General features: G+C 35.3%; 5 protein-coding genes across 6 annotated transcripts; 2 read left to right on the top strand and 3 right to left on the bottom strand.

Annotated features, from left to right (window-relative positions):
• Nucleotides 1-2,967: 2,967 nt before the first annotated feature.
• LOC117923259 (mitogen-activated protein kinase kinase kinase 18-like) lies at nucleotides 2,968-4,320 on the top strand. Its single transcript, XM_034841478.1, has one exon. It carries the CDS (start codon nucleotides 3,040-3,042, stop codon nucleotides 4,318-4,320), a length of 1,281 nt encoding a protein of 426 aa, XP_034697369.1. The 5' UTR covers nucleotides 2,968-3,039.
• Nucleotides 4,321-5,256: 936 nt separating this feature from the next.
• Nucleotides 5,257-6,946, top strand: LOC117924310 (S-type anion channel SLAH1-like). Of its 2 annotated transcripts, XM_034842917.1 has the most exons (3): nucleotides 5,492-5,662; nucleotides 5,733-6,257; nucleotides 6,481-6,946. In XM_034842917.1, the coding sequence occupies exons 1-3, from the start codon at nucleotides 5,573-5,575 to the stop codon at nucleotides 6,781-6,783; spliced, it is 918 nt and encodes a 305-aa protein (XP_034698808.1). In that variant the 5' UTR covers nucleotides 5,492-5,572; the 3' UTR covers nucleotides 6,784-6,946. The 2 variants fall into 2 exon arrangements, with proteins under 2 accessions (XP_034698807.1, XP_034698808.1); XM_034842916.1 differs by having other exon boundaries at nucleotides 5,257-6,257.
• A 56-nt stretch (nucleotides 6,947-7,002) lies between these two features.
• Nucleotides 7,003-9,828, bottom strand: LOC117924311. The gene is made up of 2 exons (XM_034842919.1): nucleotides 9,406-9,828; nucleotides 7,003-7,664 (listed from the first exon to the last, which is right to left on the bottom strand). The coding sequence occupies exons 1-2, from the start codon at nucleotides 9,686-9,688 to the stop codon at nucleotides 7,282-7,284; spliced, it is 666 nt and encodes a 221-aa protein (XP_034698810.1). The 5' UTR covers nucleotides 9,689-9,828; the 3' UTR covers nucleotides 7,003-7,281.
• A 3,443-nt stretch (nucleotides 9,829-13,271) lies between these two features.
• On the bottom strand, nucleotides 13,272-14,561 carry LOC117923258 (probable F-box protein At4g22030). Its single transcript, XM_034841477.1, has one exon. It carries the CDS (start codon nucleotides 14,559-14,561, stop codon nucleotides 13,272-13,274), a length of 1,290 nt encoding a protein of 429 aa, XP_034697368.1.
• A 2,986-nt stretch (nucleotides 14,562-17,547) lies between these two features.
• Nucleotides 17,548-19,016, bottom strand: LOC117924218 (probable F-box protein At4g22030). The gene has a single exon (XM_034842805.1). It carries the CDS (start codon nucleotides 18,959-18,961, stop codon nucleotides 17,669-17,671), a length of 1,293 nt encoding a protein of 430 aa, XP_034698696.1. The 5' UTR covers nucleotides 18,962-19,016; the 3' UTR covers nucleotides 17,548-17,668.
• Between the last annotated feature and the right edge of the window lie 2,955 nt (nucleotides 19,017-21,971).

Below are 21,971 nucleotides of genomic sequence, written 5' to 3'. Positions count from 1 at the left end.
TCACTACTTGCTCACTCTTTCTACCAAACCGATGGTTTAATTTCTATTCCAATTCTTTGTCGCTAAATCTTATGATGTTAAATTAGTTTGGTTTTTTTTTTTTAAATATTTTTTGGATTTATTTTTATTTTTATTTTATATCTAATCCAATTCCGTATCCTCAAATCTTATGATGTTAAAACGAGCTTGATTGAAGTTTCTAGGGGTGACAATTTTGACACACATTCTAGTGAGTTGAGTGCAGGTTACGTGTATTCTTGTTCATGTCATCCAACTATTTGACCCACGACACAACCTGTTTATGATCTATGATCCATTTAAACCAAAATATGTTGGGGGTAGTGGTCTAAAATTGAACAAAATAGAGTAATTAAAAAATTAGTACAAAATGTAAATATTGTATAATAATTGATTAACTTAATAATCTAATTTAACTTAACAAAAATATATTATATTTTTTTTTATAAGAATTTCTTCAAAATAGTAATTTAATCTTTACATAAACATTTTATTTTTTCTTTTTTCCATTTTTGAACTATCCCTTTCTTCTTCTATACATTGCACCACATTAGTATACTTTAAAACACATTTCCAAAAATTAAAATAAAAAATCTAGAATTAATATCTCATCTTAGAAAATAATATAAACCACTATACAATATAAGTGGAATATAATATCAAAAAAAAAAAAAAAAAAAACATTCATTCATAAAAGAAAAAAAAAAAAATCAAATTATAGAGCTTCTCTACCTGAATTAAATTGTAAAATGGTATTCGCTACTATTACCAATACCCTAATTTAAAATAAGAATATGTGTTTTTAATCAATGCAATATTCATATAGGTGAAAAAATAAATTCTTAAAATCCTTAAAATTTCATAAATTCTTTAAACGTGATCTTTAATTAAATGTCACATGTATTGAGATTTTATCTAACTCACTTGAAAGACATGATTGATAATAATAGATATAATAAAGGAAAAATACAAATATGCAATTATTATTTCAAACACATTTCACTATTTTCCAAATTTTAAAAAACATGGAGTAATGAACAATCATGAACCTATTCAAATACCATTGTATGACAACCCAAAAAAATTTCAAAAATTTCAAAAACAAATACTACACTCACGACTCAATAGATTCACTTTCCTCTTCCGTTGGTAATAAAGATGGTTACCTATGTGAGCTTAGAAAGAGAGCTTTACATACAAAAAAAATGTGAGGAAAATGAGAAAAAAAAAATGAGAAGGGAGTTGAGAGAGAGAGAGAGAGCTCTATGACAGAAATGTGAGGGAAATGTGTTTTCACAGTGAAACAAAGAGAATAAAAATGTCTAAAAAGGGTCAAGTCCCTGAAGAATGGATAAGAAGATCATTTTTCCAATTTTAAAGTTATTTTGGCCTTTCTGGCTTGACAGATGTGCACGGATCTTAGTTTCCAAGGGACACAATCCATACACAGGCTGAGTGAACAATATGGGAGGCCAGTCAGGCTATGTTACATTACATGAACATGCTCACATTCAGGCTGAGCTGGAACCTGGTTGTTTTTTTTTTTTTTAAATAATAAATAATCTTAACATATCTTGTATCTGGAGATTTGGTGGGATGAGTTGGGGCCCTTGGGGCTGTTTCAATCTCTGAATTCTAAATTCCAAAACCCTGAAAAAGGCCAAACTTCCAACTACCCTTCCCACACCCCAATAACACCAAGCCATTCATTCATCAAAAGAAACCACATCTGCCGTGGGGTCCCCAAATCCTAATCCTTCACTGAGAAGCCTCCAAAAAAATACAGATGAGGGTAGGTCAGGGGCAAAGCCTGTTGTGTGGTGTGTGAAGAAAGCTACTTAATGATTGGCCAAGCTTGGAAGCTATGCCATCACTCCAATGCCCTAAAGCCCCTCCAACCCGCCTCAACTGTTACCATAACTAACTAATAAGATAAAGAGAGAAGGGTTGGTGTATGACACTATGTCTGCTGCAGAAGTTGGGCGGCTTTAGTTTTATTACCATTACTATGCCTTTTCCCCTTTCTTTAGTCTTTACAACCAATTCCCAACTGTCTCCTTCTAACATATTCTTTCTCCCCACTTTTGGAGTTAGTTACAACCTTCCCTCCCCACCTATCTCATCCTTTGCTTTGATTCCCCCTTTGATTATAACTTCACCCCCAATCCAAGCCTTCTCCCCCTGAAATTCATACCTATTATTAAATGGGTCTATGGATATTATAAACCCAATCACAAATCATCCATGACTTCGAGGTTTTATCATAAAATCATGTAATAAATCAATAAAGTCTAAAGTGGTCTTTCTTTCTCCTTTTAAGTTTACTTATTCTATGGGAGTTAGTGGATATGATTTCTACCAAACATACATAAGTTCTTAGTTAATACACGAAAGTATATACCATAATTTTTCTATTTCTATATAACTACATGCATTGGATGATGGATGTGAAGTAATGGGTTATTATCAGGGAAATAATGAGCCGAGTATATAAAATAGTTTTATTGTTTTGTACCCAAATAAAAAAATCACTTATTAAATGATTGTCTTATTATTTTAAAATTATTTCAAAATCACTTCCAAATCCCAAATGAGATGGATGAGGTGAAAATGGATGAAGTTGGGGGGTTACTTAATATTATCCAAAGAGGAGGAGCCTTCACAAAATCATCTGCCCATGTCCATATCACACAATTCTCATATAAAAGAAAAAAGTTGAGAGATTGCCCACAACTTACAACTGTAAACACGTGAGCACGTGCCACCAAGTGGAGGGTATTATTCAGAGGCACGCAACCGCCGGTGGGCGGCCAACGACGTTGATCCGCCCTCCTTCTGCCATGTGGAGCCCTCCCAATGCATCCACCCAATTCTAACTCCAAGCCAACCACATTGATCAAACCAAACTCTTAAATAATATAAATTTCCGTTCTTTCAAATTTCTATATATATATATACTTGTAAACTATCTTCTCCCAAGTTTTCAAGTTTCAACCCACAACTACCAAATCTAACCACACCATGGACTGGACTAGGGGATGTACCCTTGGCCGTGGGTCCTCCGCCACCGTCTCCATCGCCACCTCCCACCTCTCCGGTGACATCTTCGCCGTGAAATCAACTGAGCTCTCCCACTCCAAATTGCTCAAGAGGGAACAGAGGATTCTCTCCACAGTGAGGTCTGCTCACGTGATTGAATACAGAGGGTGGAATGTCACGTGCGAGAATGGGAAGCAGATGTACAATCTGTGCATGGAGTACGCCGCCGGTGGCACGCTCAAGCAGCGCGGCAGCCTGGGAGAGGCCGCCATCAGAGCCAACACGCGCGCCATTCTGCAGGGCCTCCAGTATCTTCATTCCAATTGCATTGTCCACTGCGACATCAAAAGCGAGAATATTCTGATCACCGGCGACGGGTTGAAGATCGGCGACCTGGGTTGCGCTAGACTCGCCGACGATTTCTCGGATTCGGTTTGTGGGACGCCGGTGTTCATGGCGCCCGAGGTGGCGCGCGGGGAGGAGCAGGGGTTCGCCGCTGATGTGTGGGCTCTTGGGTGCACGATCATTGAGATGGCCACCGGGCGGGCGCCGTGGACGGATGTTTCCGACCCGGTTTCGGCTGTTTACCGAATTGGGTTTTCCGGGGACGTGCCGGAGATTCCAGGGTGGGTGTCGGAGGAGGCTAAGGATTTTTTGGGCAAGTGTTTGGTGAGGGACCCAGTGCAGAGGTGGTCAGTTGGCGAGCTTCTTGGGCACCCTTTTGTCAACGAAGCTTGTGTTTTTTCCAAAGAAGTTCATGGGTCAAGTTCAAGCAGTCCGACAAGTGTGTTGGATCAAAGGTTCTGGAGCTCCTCCATTGAAGAACTGTACCCATTTCACAAGAAATCTTGGAATTCTCCAAGGGAGAGGATCCAGTTCTTGGCAAATTCAAATTCAGGATTGCCCAATTGGGGATGGGATGAAAATTGGGTGACAGTGAGGAGTGGCAGCATGGAAGAACCAGAGGTGGTTTCTGAGGCTCCCACGGCCACCATGGCTTGGGCCGGTGAGGACCCTGGCATGGTAGGTTTCAGGGAACCCACACCCGCTGCTGCAAAGGACAGTTGTAATAGTTGTAATCTGTCACGTTTAAAATGTAAATGCATGAATTATGTTTTATGTGGAAATCTTAATTTTGATTTTGTGGCAAATTTTAATGATAGTTCCAGTCGTCTACTCCACCTCTACCATAACTTAACTAAATTTGGGAGCAAGATTGATTTAGCAATTTCAAATGGATTAAGTTGTCTAAGTGTCACATGATTGTTCGGAAACTAGATGAGTCATGAGCTTGGGTAATCTACATAAATGATCAATAAATTGCTCAAATGAAAGCTAGAATGGACTTTCTGTGCTCATCCACCCTAACTCCTAATTCATCTTTCGTCACCATTACTCAAGCATCTACCTCAGACACGAGAAAAAAATGTGTTTTTATTCACATATAAAAAAAAAATAGAAAATAAAAACCTTTAAAATGAAGGGAATGTGTACTTATATATCATGCAAATATTCCTTAAATATTTTTCATATTTTTAATTTTTTTATAATATTCTATAAATAAGTAAATGAATACACCTTAAATTTGCAATCTTTTCTTAAACAAATTTTCAAAAAGTTGTTTGGGTGAAATATTTGTCTATCTACTTCTTATTTTAAACACAACATTTTTAAGAATGTTTTCCATATTGATTCCAAGGATTTGTTAGAATAAAATTCTTTGATGTTTTTTAAAATAAAAATCTATTTAAAAACTTAAAACATTTTCAACTTATTTTTTTTATGTTTTTAAATATTTTTTTAAAATAAATTTTATTTTATTTTTAATCATTCTCCGTATTTATATAATTATTTCTTAAAATAATTTAAAATAAACAAATAAAAACAATTAATATTTGTTAGTAGGAAACATCTTATTTTCGGAATAAGTTTTCAAAAAATTGTTTTCTTATCCTGGTGGGAATATTTTTAGAATAATAGTTGGACAGGCTCTGAACCCATCAATACTATTTTCTCCATCTCAATATTGAAACCATTGCTTTATCAGCTCTTCTTTTTTCATTTTTCTCTTCAAATCCCCCCCCTTTTCCTCCCTTTTCCTCAATCATGTTCTATGGTCCATAACATGTATCTTATAGCCTTCAAAAGCTTCCATTATTCTTGGTTCTCATTTATCCATAATGAATCCTATCAGTATTGTATTTTCTTCTTGTTATCCCATCATTAATTCAGAGAATTGTTTTGTGAAGCTTGCACCAATTTTTCTTATATAAACAACCCAGTAATAGCAAAGCTAATTGAACTTCAAAGTCATCATTAATCCATTCTCAGTAATGGATAACAGAGGAGCTCAACCCCCAATTGAGCTCATGGTGGAAGCTACTTCGAATAGCACAAGCCAAGAATATCATAGCCACGAAAGCATCGTCTCCAAGCCACCATTGGAATCCTTCTTAACCAGGCTCCATGCTGGTTACTTCAGAATAAGCCTCTCTCTGGGTAGCCAAGCTTTGCTATGGAAGTCTCTGAGCGAGGCGAAGAGCGACTTGCAACCTCTTCGGCATGTGTCCCAGATGCTCCCTCTGCTGGCTTTCCTCCTACTTTGGTATCTCTCGTTTTTCACTCTGATATCACTCTCTTTTCTCTACATCCTCAGATGCTTCTTTCACTTTCAGATGGTGAAGGCAGAGTTCTTACATCATGTAGGAGTGAACTACCTGTTTGCTCCTTGGATTTCTTGGCTTCTCCTGCTTCAGTCAGCTCCTTTGGTTGTTCCCAATACTCTTTCCTATCTAGTTCTCTGGTGGGTGTTTGCCATTCCAGTTCTGGCGCTCGATATAAAAATATATGGACAATGGTTCACCACAGAAAAGCGGTTTTTCTCCATGGTGGCGAACCCTACAAGCCAGATATCAGTGATTGGGAACTTGGTTGGAGCGCAGGCTGCTGCGCTGATGGGGTGGAAAGAGAGTGCAGTTTGCATGTTTACACTAGGCATGGTCCACTATCTGGTGGTTTTTGTCACTCTTTATCAGCGTCTGTCGGGTGGTGATCGGCTTCCAGTGATGCTCCGGCCTGTTTTCTTCCTGTTCTTTGCTGCGCCAAGCATGGCAAGCTTGGCTTGGAAGTCGATATCTGGGACTTTTGACACCACTTCAAAGATGCTTTTCTTCCTCTCGCTCTTCCTCTTCACATCGCTGGTAATTCTACACTCCTGCAAGATGTTTCAAGGCAAAAGGAAACATCAATTCTAAGTACTTTACAGTTTAATTCTCCGAACAAATTCAGAATGCAAATGAAAAAACTGAAAAACTCACATGGAAAAGCATTTCAGAAAACAGAACATTATGGAAGATAATCCTACAGCAGCATCAAAACCTAAAGGGTTTCTGTCTTTTTTTCCTTTTTTTTAATGGAAAACAGGCATGCAGGCCAGCTCTTTTCAAGAAATCTATGAGGAAGTTCAATGTGGCATGGTGGGCTTACTCTTTTCCCCTCACCTTCCTTGCTCTAGCCTCTGCGGAATATGCACAGAAGGTGGAAGGTGAAATAGCTCCTGTTCTGATGCTCATGCTCATAGCCTTCTCTGTCTTGGTTTGCCTCAGCTTGATGCTCTTCACTGCACTCAACACTAAAGCCCTTCTCCTTGGAAATGATCCCATTCTGAAATTTTGCAAATCTCAAAACAAGGAGGGCTTGACCATGGTGTATAGGAATGGAGGGTAACTACTCCCAAACCCTGTTTAATTTTCAACTGCAACTCTACCCATGTCACTCTGTAGTTTGGTTTCTTAATCTGACAATATACCTGTACTGAACATAATCTACAAGATAAAGTTTTGGCACATTTCATGTAATTTTTAAGTAATAAATTAGTAGAATATTTATAGAATGGACAATGAAAGCTTAATCAAAGGATCAAAGGATCAAAGGATAAGATGAATATCAGAAGTAACAATTTCTTGACTATTGAGGAGAAAATCTAATTAACTCTACTTCAGCACTCAGCTACATAAATCAATTGACACAACCCCCAAATCACTCCTACTCCCCACCCCAAATTTTAATTTTTTTTTTTTTTTTTGAACTTTTGCAAATATTCTCAACCTTTGTATGGATGTCAATTAATCAGTAATGAACAAACACATTACAGAACTTCCAACCAAGTACTGTGAAAAAGTAAAGCAAATACAAAAACTTGTTCACAATTATGTGACTGGTTTCTTATGTGTTCTTCTTGCTACCAGAATGTGACAATCTTCGGTCTAATGACTGCAACTGGTTCCGAAGATTCTGGTTTTCCTCAAGCAAACGGTCGTATTCAAGAAGGAAGCCTTCAGATTGTTTCCTCAGAGCCACGGCATTGGTTTCTGCAGCCTTTGCTTCTTTTGTTTTTGTCTCAATTTCAGATTCCAGCTGCTTAAGCTTTGCCCCTAATGCTGCCATCTCTTCCTCCATGGCTTTGATTTCTGCTGAACCACCAGTTTTTCCATCCTCAAAGCCTCGGTTTTGTTTCTTTATAGCTTCCATGCTCTTCCTTCTTAAACGGAGTTCTCTGATGTAGTGGTGTAGTCTGTCTATCATTAGTGCAAGGAAGAGGGTGAATCCTGCATGTAAGTCCCCCAAAAACATCATATACAAATTCATAGGCAATGGCAATGGGGTTAGAAGCTGAAGGGTAAAAGGGCTGAAAATAAAAATGCACATTAACCATAAATTTCATACTTGTACAAGCGTAGCAGAATCAAACTGCCAATATCGAATTGGATAAGAATTTTGATAGGTTAAATTAAACACTGAATTCTTGGATAAATGTGAGCTTCTAGAAAAAGAACATATGATTTTATAAAACAACAAAAAAAAGAGCAACTAGTTGCATAAACATATACAGCAAGAAAACAGTACTATTTTCCCACCTGCATACCCCCTTAGAAATATGTCCAGCATACCCTAGGAGCTCTGAGATATTTAGTAGATATTCATTCTAAAATGGAATTACAAATGGATGGATATTAAAAAAGAAAACAAATGGCAACAACAGGAACTGTTCAGAAAAAACTGGGACAAGTATATGGTAAGTTTTCATACTCATGCATTGTTTTGTTTTTCATCCTCAACAAAGTAAAGATGAAGGGAGATGGGGTGGGGTGGGTTTGGGTTGAAGAAGGAATCATTGCAGCCAGATCATTTCATCAATGGAGCATTAATATTGTAGTTTCTAGATCTCTTGTTGTTTCTTATTATGAAAACTCAAATCATTCAGACTCCCCTTGGGTTGGTTTGGAAAAATCAAGACCCAGAAGCTGGTTCTGTAGGAATCACACTATCAATGTGTTCCAACAATTTGATATTTTTTCCTTGTAATGAGACTCGTTTCCAGGAAATAAGCTCACAACCCACTCATGGCAATTAATTGGAACTTCAATAAGGTCACACACAAATGTCACAACCAAAGTGACAGACAACTGACTTGACATCATTTACCCTCCTTTGCTAGATTCCATTCTCTGGTTAGACCTACCACAGGTTAGATGATCTAGGAATATGGCCACCCTGCCCAAGTATACACTAGCTTGAGCACATTTGGGCAAGCATCATACAGAGTTAAATGATGGACGATGAGGGCATGATGTAACTGATATTATGACTAGACAATTCTACATGCACTAATTTCACACTTTCACATCCTCGTCAAAGGGGGAAAAAAGGTTGCAGTAAAACCTAAATTTATGATTAAGTGGCTATACAGATGTCATCACCTGATAACAACTCATCGATCAAGAGACTTCGGGAGAACAAGCAAGAAATAACATAATCCTGCCTTATTAAGGCTTCAGTGAATTAGTCAGTTGGTGTTAGTAGTAACAGTAAGACCTAAAGGTGGAAATTGCAACATCGGCAAACTAGATGAAGGTGATCTCACAGGCACAGTAATGAATCTAAAAGCTTTCACTGGGAAAGCATTGTGTTGGATGCTGTAGAACTAGGATTTCAAATAGGAATGGTTCAACAAGCTTGCTTTTACTCTGGATTGATCCTTGGTTCAGATTTAGAGAAATTCAAGTTCAATTCCAAATCCACTGTTCCAAACTTTCAATCATTTTCATTCCAACTCCATCTCTACGGTAAAAGCAACATTTTTCTAAACTCGCAAGATTGTAATTCGCGATCAAATCCAACTCTGCAAACAATTGTTCTTCAAGTTCAAATCAAGCATATTCGAAATTTCGAATCAGAATCACCGACAATCCAAAAAGACTATAATTTATTCAACAAAATTTAAACTAAACCAAAAAAGAAAAAGAAAATCAAAATCAACCGAATAACTCAAAAAGAACGTAGAATTACCCATAAGCGAAGTCTCCAGAAGATGCTTGGCCATCAGAACCTGATCCGTGGGATTAACAACATCATCATCGATCCCACGCTTCCGGATCTTCATCATACTGTACACACTCGAGATCAGCACCACCAGCACCGTTGCCGCCACCGTCTTCACCATAATAGGGCCTCGACCGCGCTTCACTCGATCCAGCCCCATGATCACCAGCTTCCTCAGTGGAGTCTTGAAGAGGAGCACCATGATCATAGCCATTTCGGTGAATATCACCGTGAACAGTAGCTGAATCATCTCCGACCAGCGAGATCTCACGGCTGCGAACGAGAGAGAGACTTTCGGTTCGACGGCTCAGATGAGGGCTGTAGGTCAACACGATGAGACGAGATGTCTGGGAACAGAGAGTGAGCAGAGCTTAAGAAGAGATGGAAGGAAGAAGAGACCCACAGTCTGAGACTATAAAATTATTTATTTAATATACTTTATTTTTAAGTTTTAGAATTAAGAGAATTATTTATTATGTTTTAAGTGTGAAAAAAAAAAAACAATGAAAAACATTAAAATAATTGATTTTAATATAAATATAATAATTTATTTTATGAGCTACATCACAAATAAAATAAAATTTTATTTAAAATATTATTAACAATGAGTTTATTATTTTTCATGTTATTTTCCATCACATAAATTTATTCAATAAAAAAATCCATGATTAAAATTAGCATAACAACTTTTAGTTTTTATATAGTAATATTGTAAATTTGAATAAAGATTTAAAAAATTAATAACATTGTTGTTTTTTTTTTTTTTGTGTTTTTAATATATTTCTAATTATTAATTTTTAAAAAAATGATATTAGTATATTTATGAATTAATTTCATTAGATAAAAAAATATCATAAATAAAATGGTAAGAAAAATATATTTGTGAGTGGGAAAGTGGAGTCATTTAGTGGGATATTTAAACTACAAAAAAAAAAAAAAATTACTATTTTTTTAAATTCAATAACACATTACTTGAATAATTTTATTGACATAATATGTGAAGGTAGCCCAATTAATTTGGGGGAATACTGAGAATATATGATACTGATTCGAATCTTACCACTGATGATACCCAAAATTTATCTAATGCTGGTTGTTTGGTCACCATCGTGAGATTTTGGTCCCTATAAAAAGTTTTAAGAACTTAGTCATAAAAGGTTCCTCAAAGATTCTTCATATTAAAAAAATTTATTAATACAATACAAGATTTATAAAAAAATTTAATATAAAAACCTTAATACGAAGCCAAAAAAGGTATATTATTTTTTTTATAAAAATTCTATTTTGGCTTGTAAATCAATTCTGCGTCCAATAAAATTTTATATCTCACAAAACTTCCATTTCAACTTATTTAAGAAGCTGCTGTATACTTAATAAAATATTTAAAATATAATAATAATGTCCTTTTAAAATTATGACTTTTACCTCAATTGGATAATTTTAATTAAAGCCAAAAAATAAAAATCCATTTGCCATTATAATATTTTTGAAAACTCATTTATAAAAAAATTAAGCTTCCTTTAACAACGTTTTAAAAATAGTTTTCAAATTATTTTTAAAAACAAAATTAGGTTTCGAAAATCAAATGTGAAAAATATTTTTCCATGAAAGTATTATGCATATATATAATGATAATGAGTGTTAATAAAAGTCCAAATTCTTTAAAACTTTGAAACCCCAATTAAAAAAATTTAAAATCTCAGTCGGCAGCTCCAATATGTGACCAACATTTTTCAAAGTTTTGAGTACGAAAAGAGAAGAGTGAAGTAAGAAAGCATGGAGAAAACAGAAAAGGCAGGCACTAAAGATTAATTAAAGTTAGGCCCACTACCCATAGGCCTTTAAATTTTGAAATCTTTCAATTCCATCCACTTGTTTTTTAATTTTCCAATAAGAGAACCAATTCAATTTTGAAATCAAAAGTATCTCAAGGATACTGTTTTTTTTTTTAAAAAAATTGGTCTTCGACCACAATTTTAAAAAATAATTCTTGAATAAAAGTTATTTTTTTAAAATTTTTATATTAAAATAAAATATGTAAGCATCTTAAATATATTAATATTTAAAAATTTTTAAAAACAAATAAACAGGTGAGTAATTATGGGTAGTTTGCTCACAATTGAATCCACTCCCATATTTTTTGAGATGAGATTCAAGGTGGAATTCACATGCAACAAAGCTCTTCAACACTCGATCAATCACACTACAACTGTGATGTCCCACATCGGATAGGGGAGAATGTTGCTAGCGCTATATATGTAAAGACTCCTCTTAATCCTGTAGACGTGTTTTAAAGCCGTGAGGGCCCCCTTGGGCCCAAAGCGGACAATATCTACATGGTTGGGTGCGGATCATTACAAATGGTATCAAAATCGATCCCTGACCCCGATGTGGGGGTTTGTTGGCCTCGTAAGGGTCGTTACAACAACAAATTTCTGAATTAATTCCAGCCCCACCTTCATCAAGAAGGATCCAACCAACAATATCAATGTCAAATTTATACAACTAACCAATAGAGTCAACAACCATGATCATAGGCCGTTGCCAAGCAATAAAAGTAGATCTCCTTTTGGGGCATGTTCATTTTACATTTGAATATTGCAGAGGGATGCTGAATTCACCTTTCAGAAAAGCAATGGGGATTGGTGGGGCAAAGTAACAATGTGTTCACATCCACAACCCACTCCTGCACTTTCTTCTCTTTTGCTCATTCTTGAATTCATTTTTGCCAAAATTTATATCACATAAGCTTATCACTGATAGAAAGATATATAGGTTGTAATTACAACCTTTATGTTAGGTTGATTAATTTAAAGAAAGGAAAGGAAAATTTTAAAAAAATTATGGGAAATAATTTAATAATATTTGGATTTCATAAAGAAAAATGTATTTCTTAGATCTAGTTTGTATATGATTTCTTTTCTTTTTTAAAAAGAAAAATATAAAATAATAATAATTTTGGTATACAAATTGGAAATTTTTATAAAAAAAATGTAGAATTACCTTATGTTCTTAAAAATTACTTTACAATATTTTAAATTTTTTTCTAATTACTCAATTTTTTAAAACGGGTTTTAAAAATCATTATATTTTTCATTTAAATCTTTGAGAGTTGTTGTCTTTTATATAGAAGATGTTAATATATTGGGTTTTTAAAAATATAAAATAGAAAATATACCGAAATGGATGCTTATTATATTTAATTATTAATAAGAACCCTTTTTAAGCCTTCCAAAACAAAGAACCAGAAAATTAATCTAAACATAGGAGATAGTTAAGATCCCTGGACAAACAGATTATCGTTTGTCAACCCCATGAAATCTTTATGAAAACTGAAACCTAACAAACAATTTATACATCTTGGAGTGATCTTCTTAACTTTTCCTTCCTGCTGTGCTCTGATTCTCAGCATGAAAATTCTTTAGTAACTTTATAATGGGTCTCAAATTCAATGGAGTGACAACTATGTATCGTGAAGAGAATCATTCGGTAGCAAATCCAACATTGAGTATATGGTTTATGGGTTAAAGCCAACCACCCACCCCCATTGGAAAATGAAATTGACCCGGAAAATGCATCAGTTTTAGTTGAATTCATAATTTCTTAATTTTCAGTTTTGGTGAGCAGATGTGTTCAAATTGCTGTATAGAAAATGGACTAATTCAATTTCCATGGAATATTCAGATCTTTTAGCAGTCTGATTTCAATTGAATGAATGAATGCATGAATTACTAGATTGTACAGCCCTATTGTGTTTATAGACAAGGCTAGCTTACAATGATATACAAGATTTAGTGTATTATCAACAAAACTGAGGATGAACCACCACGATACTAGAAGAGCTGGCTTGCGAACTCTTCAATGGCCTCTCCTTTTTTAGAAGAAGAACAAGAGGATGCTGCCAGACCCTTGAGCCCGGACAAGCTTCTTCCTAGCTGTAGAGCCACCTTCGTTTCAAACAATTCCCCGTTCTCTCTTCTCCCCACATCTCTTTCATTCAGATTTGACTCTATGGTCTCTTCCATCATCCGGAAGAAGCCTGCGTTGCTTCTATACATCTCAAACACCATGCCCACTTGCCCGCCATGCTCCATTGTGTTCACCACGCTTGCCATGGCTCCAGCTACGACTCCTAGTGTGGCGGCCCAGGGACCATGAGAAGATCCCACGAACGCAGTTCCACAAGCCGCTAAGCCTGTCAATAAGGGGCCAGAAATGGCGAGTATCTTGTTAACTTTCAAGGCTATTTTGCCCAGCCTCAAATAGTCTTCAGTGTCCTTCCTCTTCAAAACCCCAACTACTTCTCTCATTTCTTCCTCCAACTCCACACTCCAACCATTTCCATCTGTTCTCCCACTATGCCTTTCCTGTCTTTGCCTGTGCTGCGGCCACCATACAGCAGGTTCCACAGTTTTGGGGAATTTATCAAGCATGGCTCCTAGTAAAGGAAGCGGGAATGCCTTGTCCAGTGCCAAAACTTTCTCCATGGCTTCCTCAACATCGTTACTAGTAGGAGTGCCACAAGAGAGTGTTCTTTGAATCTGGCCATGAAGCTGCTTAAACAGCCTCGCAGCATTGCGGTGTTCTTCGACGAGTTGAGATGGCTGGATCTTATTCATCACCACCAACATCCCAGTGGCTGCCAAATACATCAGCGTTGAAGAGAGCTTGAGGGCCACAAGGGGTCCTCCTACACTTGTAGCAGCAATTCCAGCCATGGTTGCAGCAGTGAGTGTGATTGCATTAATGGATGTCAAAAGAAGATGGTTCCAATTATCACGCTGCTCCCCGATATTCTTGTGCATCTCCACTCTATCTGCAACAGCCTCCATGATTTCATGGAGCTTAGCAATCACCATAGGATCAGAAACATTGCTCACAGAAGGCAAAGTAGTATTAGGTCTGGACTCGTATTTCTTCTCTACATGGCTGGTGGTTGCAGCTGTGAGACCAACTCCCATGTCCAGTACTTCCTGTACCAGATCTCTAGCGGGGAGCTTCAGAGATAGGCCGCCAGTCCGGAGCTTAGGCATATTGATAGTAGCTCTTATCATTCCTCTCCGGCAACAAGATAAGGAATGAGGCAATGAACCAATAACGCCTGAAGATTGAAGACTTGCCATGTTCTCTCCTCGTATGATCTGTATGAGTTTCTTCTGGTTGCTAAGACTGGGTTATTCTAATGGGCGGGTATTGAACGGCTTAGGCTTGAAGAAGTGTAGTGAAAGGGGGTAGAGATGCAACCTGGATTATATATAGGGAATGGGAGTGGACCAAGTATGCTGTTCAACGTTTGAATGGGCTCATGGGTCTTGATTTAGACCGTTTCTCGTCTTCGGTTTATTGGGGGTTTCACCCTTCAATTAGGCTGCTTGTAAGCCAGGGCATTCAAGCAGTCCTCCATTGACTTTCAACCTGAAAAAACCAGTAAAACCTAGCAATGGGCAAAGACATTACAAGTATATATTTTAATTAACTGTACAAAATCCGAACGATTATGAACAATTTCCACAGCTCATTTATGACTTTTTAGAGATATTTGTCAAATGGATTGAGGTAATATATGACCAAGAATTTAAATTTAAATTCGTGGTAATAGCACTAATGGGTCATGACCACAAACAATAAAATCAACCTTTAATTTGCTTCTCCAATATTTCTGGGTTTCAAACCTGTAGCCATGGACACCACCTTTTTTTTTTTTCCTTTGTTTCCCCTCTACATTTTTTCTTTTTCTTTATTTTTTTTTTTTGTGACTAAATTGTTGCAAAATTTAATGAGAAATTTAAATACTTTGCACTGAAACCTCTAGTGCCTTGCTTATCACAATGATAACACTTAAATTACCTAATCTTTCCTATTGCCTTTCTATTTAATTTTTCTTAATCCATATTCTTTAGTTACTTTGTGACTATCACCTAAAATAGTATTTTCCCAATCAAAATAACAAAATGAATCCTCCACTAGTGATTTCTAATTTGTATAATTTGCAACCATGAGTTTTATAACAGTGTCACGCCCAAATCATCCATTATAATTAGCACAATACTAAAAATCCTTGAATAACAAAAGCTATAATAATACTTGTTGTGAAAAAATTAGGACATTTCAAAATTCAGATATAAAAACTGAAAGTTTAAGATCTTGTATTGTGGAACTACCCAAAAAGAGGGATATGCAATTTATGTAGTTTTTTATTGATTTAGCCCAAAGGTTACAAATTTTTAGTTTTTATATGTTCTTTGATTAGAAAATAATTGACCAATACAAACAAAGAGTACTCAATCATATACATGGATATGCAATATATATAGAAAACCACCTATAAAGTTTCTCAAAGACTTTAGGAATGTAAAACCTTTAGGGTCAAAGAGCATAAAACTAGAATTCACTAAATTTTAAAAATTAAGTATATGGTTTTACCTCATAGTTGCTACTTCTTCATAATATACATATATTCTCACATCAACAATGTAACATGCACCTCTAAACTTTTTGGTAAACTCCTCAATACATTAATGTGATACGATTCTAATACCTCAAACCCAACTAATTTTGATTTTGATTTTTTTTTTGTGACAATATTAAGTGCAAAGAATAATGACATAAATTTTAGGCACATTAATTCAAAATCATACAATAGCATACATATCTATAAGGGATAAACCCTAGTAGACCTGGACTCAAATTAAATATAACATTTCGCCCAAAAAAAAAATAGAAACTTGAGAAACTTAGGAACTTTGGAAAACTGTTGAAACCGGGTTGGTTAGTGTTTGCATATGCGTGTCCCTCTCTTCTTTCTTTTTTTCTCTCCCTCTTGTCTTATTTTTATGTTTGAGTGGGTGGGTATCACAAGATTCACAACCACCACATGGAAAGGGTGACACCAACTTATATATATAAATATATGAGAGAAAGAGAGTCCAATGGTAAGAAATTAATATACTGTGTAATTGAAAATAATTAAAAATTTTACCTATTTCAAGTGCTCAATTCTTACTTGAATGCATGAGGCCTTTTAGATTTTCACCAAAAAAATATGAGAAAACTCATATACCTAGGATTATAACGTTAAGAGGTTTATAATTTATCGAAAAAAATAAAAATTATAATAAACAATTGATCAATCATCATGTAGACAGTCAAACTGTAAACAAATTTTAACAACATTTATATCGCTATATATTGAAATCGTGCAATCAATCCACAAATTGACCAAAAATACTTACTCTAAGTGGTCAACACTATTTAGTCACCTTCGAAGAGTTGGTGAGGTCCCCACAGTACTCCATCACATTTAATGGTTTGATGATATTAATATTTAAATTTTGGGTACCAAACATATTCTAAGAAATGCCTTTTTTTTTTTAATTAGATCCATCATCCTCGGCTGTTGCCAAACAATACTAAAAGCAGATCTCCTTTTGGGCATTTCAATTATATATTTGAACAATGCAAAGGGATGATAATATAATTATGTTACCAGTTCTTCACTTTTGAGTAAATAAATGGGAATGGTGAGGACAAAGGGATAATGTCTGCACATCGACAAGCCACCCCACAATTTCTTCTATTTTGGTCATGTTCTTGATTGCATTTTCGCCAAAGTTCACATCACATAAATTTATCATTAATTAAATGAAAGGTAATCATAGAAAATGTAGCCATAATTACGACCTTAATGCCTCTTGGAGTCTATTTAATGGAATGACAACTATCTACTGTAAAAAGAATCATTTGGTAGCAAACCCACTGTCTTATTTCAATTACGTGGTTTGTCTTCTTCCAATGACTTTTATGCATATTATGGATTCTAATAGCCAACTAACCCCATAAGAAAATGAAAATTTCAACCTCAGGAGCCGCATTTTCTTAGTTGTCATTTGGATTATCATGCTTTCTTGCACTAGAAAGAAAACCAAAGAAACTTAGATGATAAAGAAAATCGATAAATTATCACAGTGACCCAGAAAATACATCAGTTTTAGCAGAATGCATATTTTCTCAATTTTCAGTTTTGGCGAGCGTTGTGTACAAATTGCTGTATAGAAAATGGACTAATTCAATTTCCATGGAATATTCAGACCTTTACCAGTTTGATTTCAATTGAATGAATGAATAAATGAATTACTAGATTGTACAGCCCTATCGTGTTTATAGGTTAGCTTACAATGGTATACATGATTTAGTGTATTATCAACAAAACTGAGGATGAACCTCTAGGATATTAGAAGAGCTTGCTTGCGAACTCTTCAATGGCCTCTCCCTTTTTAGAAGAAGAATAAGAGGATGCTGCCAGACCCTTGAGCCCGGACAAGCTTCTTCCTAGCTGTAGAGCCACCTTCGTTTCAAACAATTCCCCGTTCTCTCTTCTCCCCACATCTCTTTCATTCAGATTTGACTCTATGCTCTCTTCCATCAGCCGGAAGAAGCCTGCGTTGCTTCTATACATCTCAAACACCATGCCCACTTGCCCGCCATGCTCCATTGTGTTCACCACGCTTGCCATGGCTCCAGCTACGACTCCTAGTGTGGCGGCCCAGGGACCGTGAGAAGATCCCACGAACGCAGTTCCACAAGCCGCTAAGCCTGTCAATAAGGGACCAGAAATGGCGAGCATCCTGTTAACTTTCAAGGCTATTTTGCCCAGCCTCAAATAGTCTTCAGTGTCCTTTCTCTTCAAAACCCCAACTACTTCTCTCATTTCTTCCTCCAACTCCACACTCCAACCATTTCTATCTGTTCTCCCACTCTGCCGGTCCTGCCTTTGACTGTGCTCCGGCCACCATACAGCAGGCTCCACAGTTTTGGGGAATTTATCGAGCATCGCTCCTAGTAAAGGAAGCGGGAAGGCCTTGTCCAGTGACAAAACTTTCTCCATAACTTCCTCAACATCGGTACTAGTAGGAGTGCCACAAGAGAGTGTTCTTTGAATCTGGCCATGAAGCTGCTTAAACAACCTAGCGGCATTGCGCTGTTCTTCGACGAGTTGAGATGGCTGGATCTTATTCATCACCACCAACATCCCAGTGGCTGCCAAATACATCAGAGTGGAAGAGAGCTTGAGAGCTACAAGGGGTCCTCCTACACTTGTAGCAGCAATTCCAGCCATGGTTGCAGCAGTGAGTGTGATTGCATTAATAGATGTCAAAAGAAGATGGTTCCAATTATCACGCTGCTCCCCGATATTCTTGTGCATCTCTACTCTATCTGCCACAGCCTCCATGATTGCATAGAGTTTAGCAATCACCGAAGGATCAGAAACATTGCTCACAGAAGGGAAAATACCATTAGTACTCGGCTCGTACTTCTCCAAATTGCTGGTGGTTGCAGCTGTGAGACCAACTCCCATGTCCAGTACTTCCTGTAGTACCAAATCTCTAGCGGGGAGGTTCAAAGATAGGCGGCCGGGCTGGAGTTTAGGCATATTGATAGTAGCTCTTATCATTCCTCTCCGGCAACGAGAGGAGGAATAAGCCACTGACGTAATAACAGCCGATGAAAATTGAAGACTCACCATGTCCTCTCCTTGTACGATCTGTATGAGTTTCTTCTTGTTGCTAAGATTGGTTGATTCTAATGGGTATGTACTATGTAGTGAATGGCTTAGGCTTGTAGTGAAATATGGTGGCAATGCAACCTGGATTATATATAGGGAATGGGAGTGGACCAAGTACGCTATTCAACGTTTGAATGGTCTCATGGGTCTTGGCTTAGACCGTTTCTTGTCTTTGGTTTATTGGCGTTTCACCTCTCAATTAGCTTGTCAGCTTGGGCATTGAGGCAGTACTTCATTGACTTTCAACCTGCTAAAACCAGTAAAACCTTGAAACAGGCGTAGGCATTACAAGTACATATTTTAATTAAGAGTTCAAAATCAAAATGAGTATGAACAATTCCCTCAGCTCATTATCACTGTTTAGAGATATTTGTCAAATACTTTTGAGGTGATATATGATGAAGAATTTAAATTTAAATTCCCAATAATGGGTCATGACCAGAAATAATAAAATCAACCTTTTGCTTCTCCAATATTTTTGCGTCTGAATTCTGTAGCCACATATCGTTGATCAGCAGATATATTTGACGTAACTAAAACATGGGATTTGTTCAAAAATTACAAGTATTTTGAGCATTATCACCATTTTATGAAATCTCCAGACGTCTTTCTTTCCGATTAACACACCGTGTTCCAATGAGAGAATACGCTTTCTTTTTGTCAATTTTTTTTTTTTAATTTTTATGACTAAATCACAAATTCAAAATAATTTATTAGTAAGGTCAATAATTATTCAAAAATAATAATGAGAAACAAAGAGATAAGTTTAATCTTAATAATTTTTTTTCTTATAAGCTTTATAGTTTTATTTATTTATTTATACGTATATATTTGATTTTCTTCCTATTTCTAGGACAAATGAAATAGATATTTCGAGTTTTCTACATTTTATTTTATTTTTTCCTTTTTTATGATCCTAACACAATGTAATTAATTATCAGAAAAAATCCCTCAATTATTATAGGTATTATATTATAATAAACTGATTGATCTCATTAATGTTTATAATATAATTAACATAATTGATAATATATAGAAGAAAAATTATTCTGAAAATAAAACATTTTTTCTTAAAAAAAAAAAATTGACAAGTTTTCAAAATTTTTTTAAAGAATATTTTGAGTAAGAAAAATGCTTTGGGACTTTTTCATGGCACATAAAATAGATAAATACTTCTTAAGAATAAACCACCCAAACTATTTTTTTATATTAAATTTCTAATCAAAATTTTGTTAATTTTTCTTATAATTTTATATTTTATTTAGATTTCATATAACCTTATTATTTTAAGATTATTAATTTATTAATGAATAAAATATTCATTTATTATTATACTTATCAATTTATCTTTATTGAAGTAATATTAGATCTTTAAGTTTAAATATATAAATTTCTATTATTAAAATATATATTTTAAATTTCAATAATAATTTGTAATTTAATATTTTTAATTAAATTTTAAAGTAAAATAATAATAATAATAATAATTGAAGCCTCAATTGGTAATTAAGGATTTAGTTAAAAAATGAAGCCTCGGTTAGCAATTGAGACTTCAGTTCAAAAATGAAATCTCAGTTGGCAACTAAGACTTTAACTTAAATTTTGAAAAAAAAAATATATGATCTGGTTCCTATATGACAATAAGAAGGCCAATTTTAACATAAGTTTAGTAAGGGGGCTAAAATTGATATTTCTTTACATGAAAGGGCTATTTTGCCCCAAAACTCTCATTCTAAAGCCCCAACTTGATCTAGGAGTTTTGGGCCAAAATGGGCTTTTTTAGAAACTTAATATTAAAAGTGGGCTTCTTCCAAAATTAATGTTCAAAATAGCCCCCGTCAATCCAAAAAAAGCATAAAACCCAGTTTTTTTATACTATTTTTGTTTACTTTCCCAGCTTCCCATCCCATACTCTGTTCTTTGTGTAATTTTTTTCTTCAAAACCGTAGCCGCACCAATGGGCCACTGTGAGAGAGACATTGTTGGAGCTACAAAGCACCAAGGTTGAGGTTGGTCCCAATCTTCTTTTTACCTTGTTTTATGTAAAGTTTTTGGCACTTTCCCATTTTTTTCCCATATCGGAATCTCGGTTTTCAGAATTTTTTTTCCCATTGCTTTTGGTTTTCTCTTTTGTTTACGTCCTTCACAACAATTTTAACATAAATGGTTTGTTATCATCCAAAGATTGAAGCCCTTTAAGATGTAGACGTTTGTTGAAGTTTCTGGGGAAAATGACAGATCCGTGATTCTAATATCTGACATTTATTTTAGTTTTGTTTTTTTTGTCCCTTTTCTATCGGGACTTTGGGAGAATGAATTTTATATCCTTCCTTAAAGTTGCTTTCCAACGCATCCTAACTCAAGACATACATGTGAGTTTGGTGTCTCACATAGGACCTACAATTGTATATTGTGATGATTAATGTCTTGAGGACTGGTTTCAGCTTCAGCCTTGTTAGCTTAAGCATCATATAGGGTAACTTGCATGGAAAAACAGGGCTCGATTTTGTAGCATCTCGTTTTGGATTTGGATTTGTAACGCACTTAAATGGTTTAACCTTGATTTCTCCGATGAATCAGTTCACTTTTTTTCCCCCCCTTTTTTGGTTGGTAATAAAATGCTTTTAGCTCTTAATTGGTTTTTAGCTTGAAGGTGCTCATTACAGTGCCCGATAGCTTGAAGCTACAATTGAGTCGTCAAGTAACAAAAGAAAGGGTTTGTTTGAGAGTTTTAGGTTTTTCAGGTCAATTATTATTAAATTAACATTACTTATAATATAATTTATGTCATCTACATCAAAGACTTATTATTACTTATTAAAAAATAAAAATAACTATATAATTGTCATATTTTTTACTATCCTAAACTCGCTTTTGGATTTTTCAGGTGTTTAATGTTAAGTTTTTAACTTTTGTGAATTTGATAATATCATTACTAAATTTATAAAATATTTATATATTTGGATATTTA

The sequence above is a fragment of the Vitis riparia genome, chromosome 10, assembly GCF_004353265.1.
Source record: "Vitis riparia cultivar Riparia Gloire de Montpellier isolate 1030 chromosome 10, EGFV_Vit.rip_1.0, whole genome shotgun sequence".
NCBI classification, from domain to species: domain Eukaryota; kingdom Viridiplantae; phylum Streptophyta; class Magnoliopsida; order Vitales; family Vitaceae; genus Vitis; species Vitis riparia.
Note: the sequence above shows the minus strand (reverse complement) of the source record. Positions and strands in the feature narration are given on the sequence as shown.

Bases quoted from the DNA above. Each gene is read 5' to 3' on its own strand.
- LOC117923259 (XM_034841478.1), top strand. From the start codon at position 3,040: ATGGACTGGACTAGGGGATGTACCCTTGGCCGTGGGTCCTCCGCCACC.
- LOC117924310 (XM_034842916.1), top strand. From the start codon at position 5,391: ATGGATAACAGAGGAGCTCAACCCCCAATTGAGCTCATGGTGGAAGCT. The intron at 6,258-6,480 runs GTAATTCTACAC...AATGGAAAACAG, and splicing joins TCTTCCTCTTCACATCGCTG to GCATGCAGGCCAGCTCTTTT.
- LOC117924311 (XM_034842919.1), bottom strand. From the start codon at position 9,688: ATGATTCAGCTACTGTTCACGGTGATATTCACCGAAATGGCTATGATC. The intron at 7,665-9,405 runs GTAATTCTACGT...ACTTACATGCAG, and splicing joins TCTGGAGACTTCGCTTATGG to GATTCACCCTCTTCCTTGCA.
- LOC117923258 (XM_034841477.1), bottom strand. From the start codon at position 14,561: ATGGCAAGTCTTCAATCTTCAGGCGTTATTGGTTCATTGCCTCATTCC.
- LOC117924218 (XM_034842805.1), bottom strand. From the start codon at position 18,961: ATGGTGAGTCTTCAATTTTCATCGGCTGTTATTACGTCAGTGGCTTAT.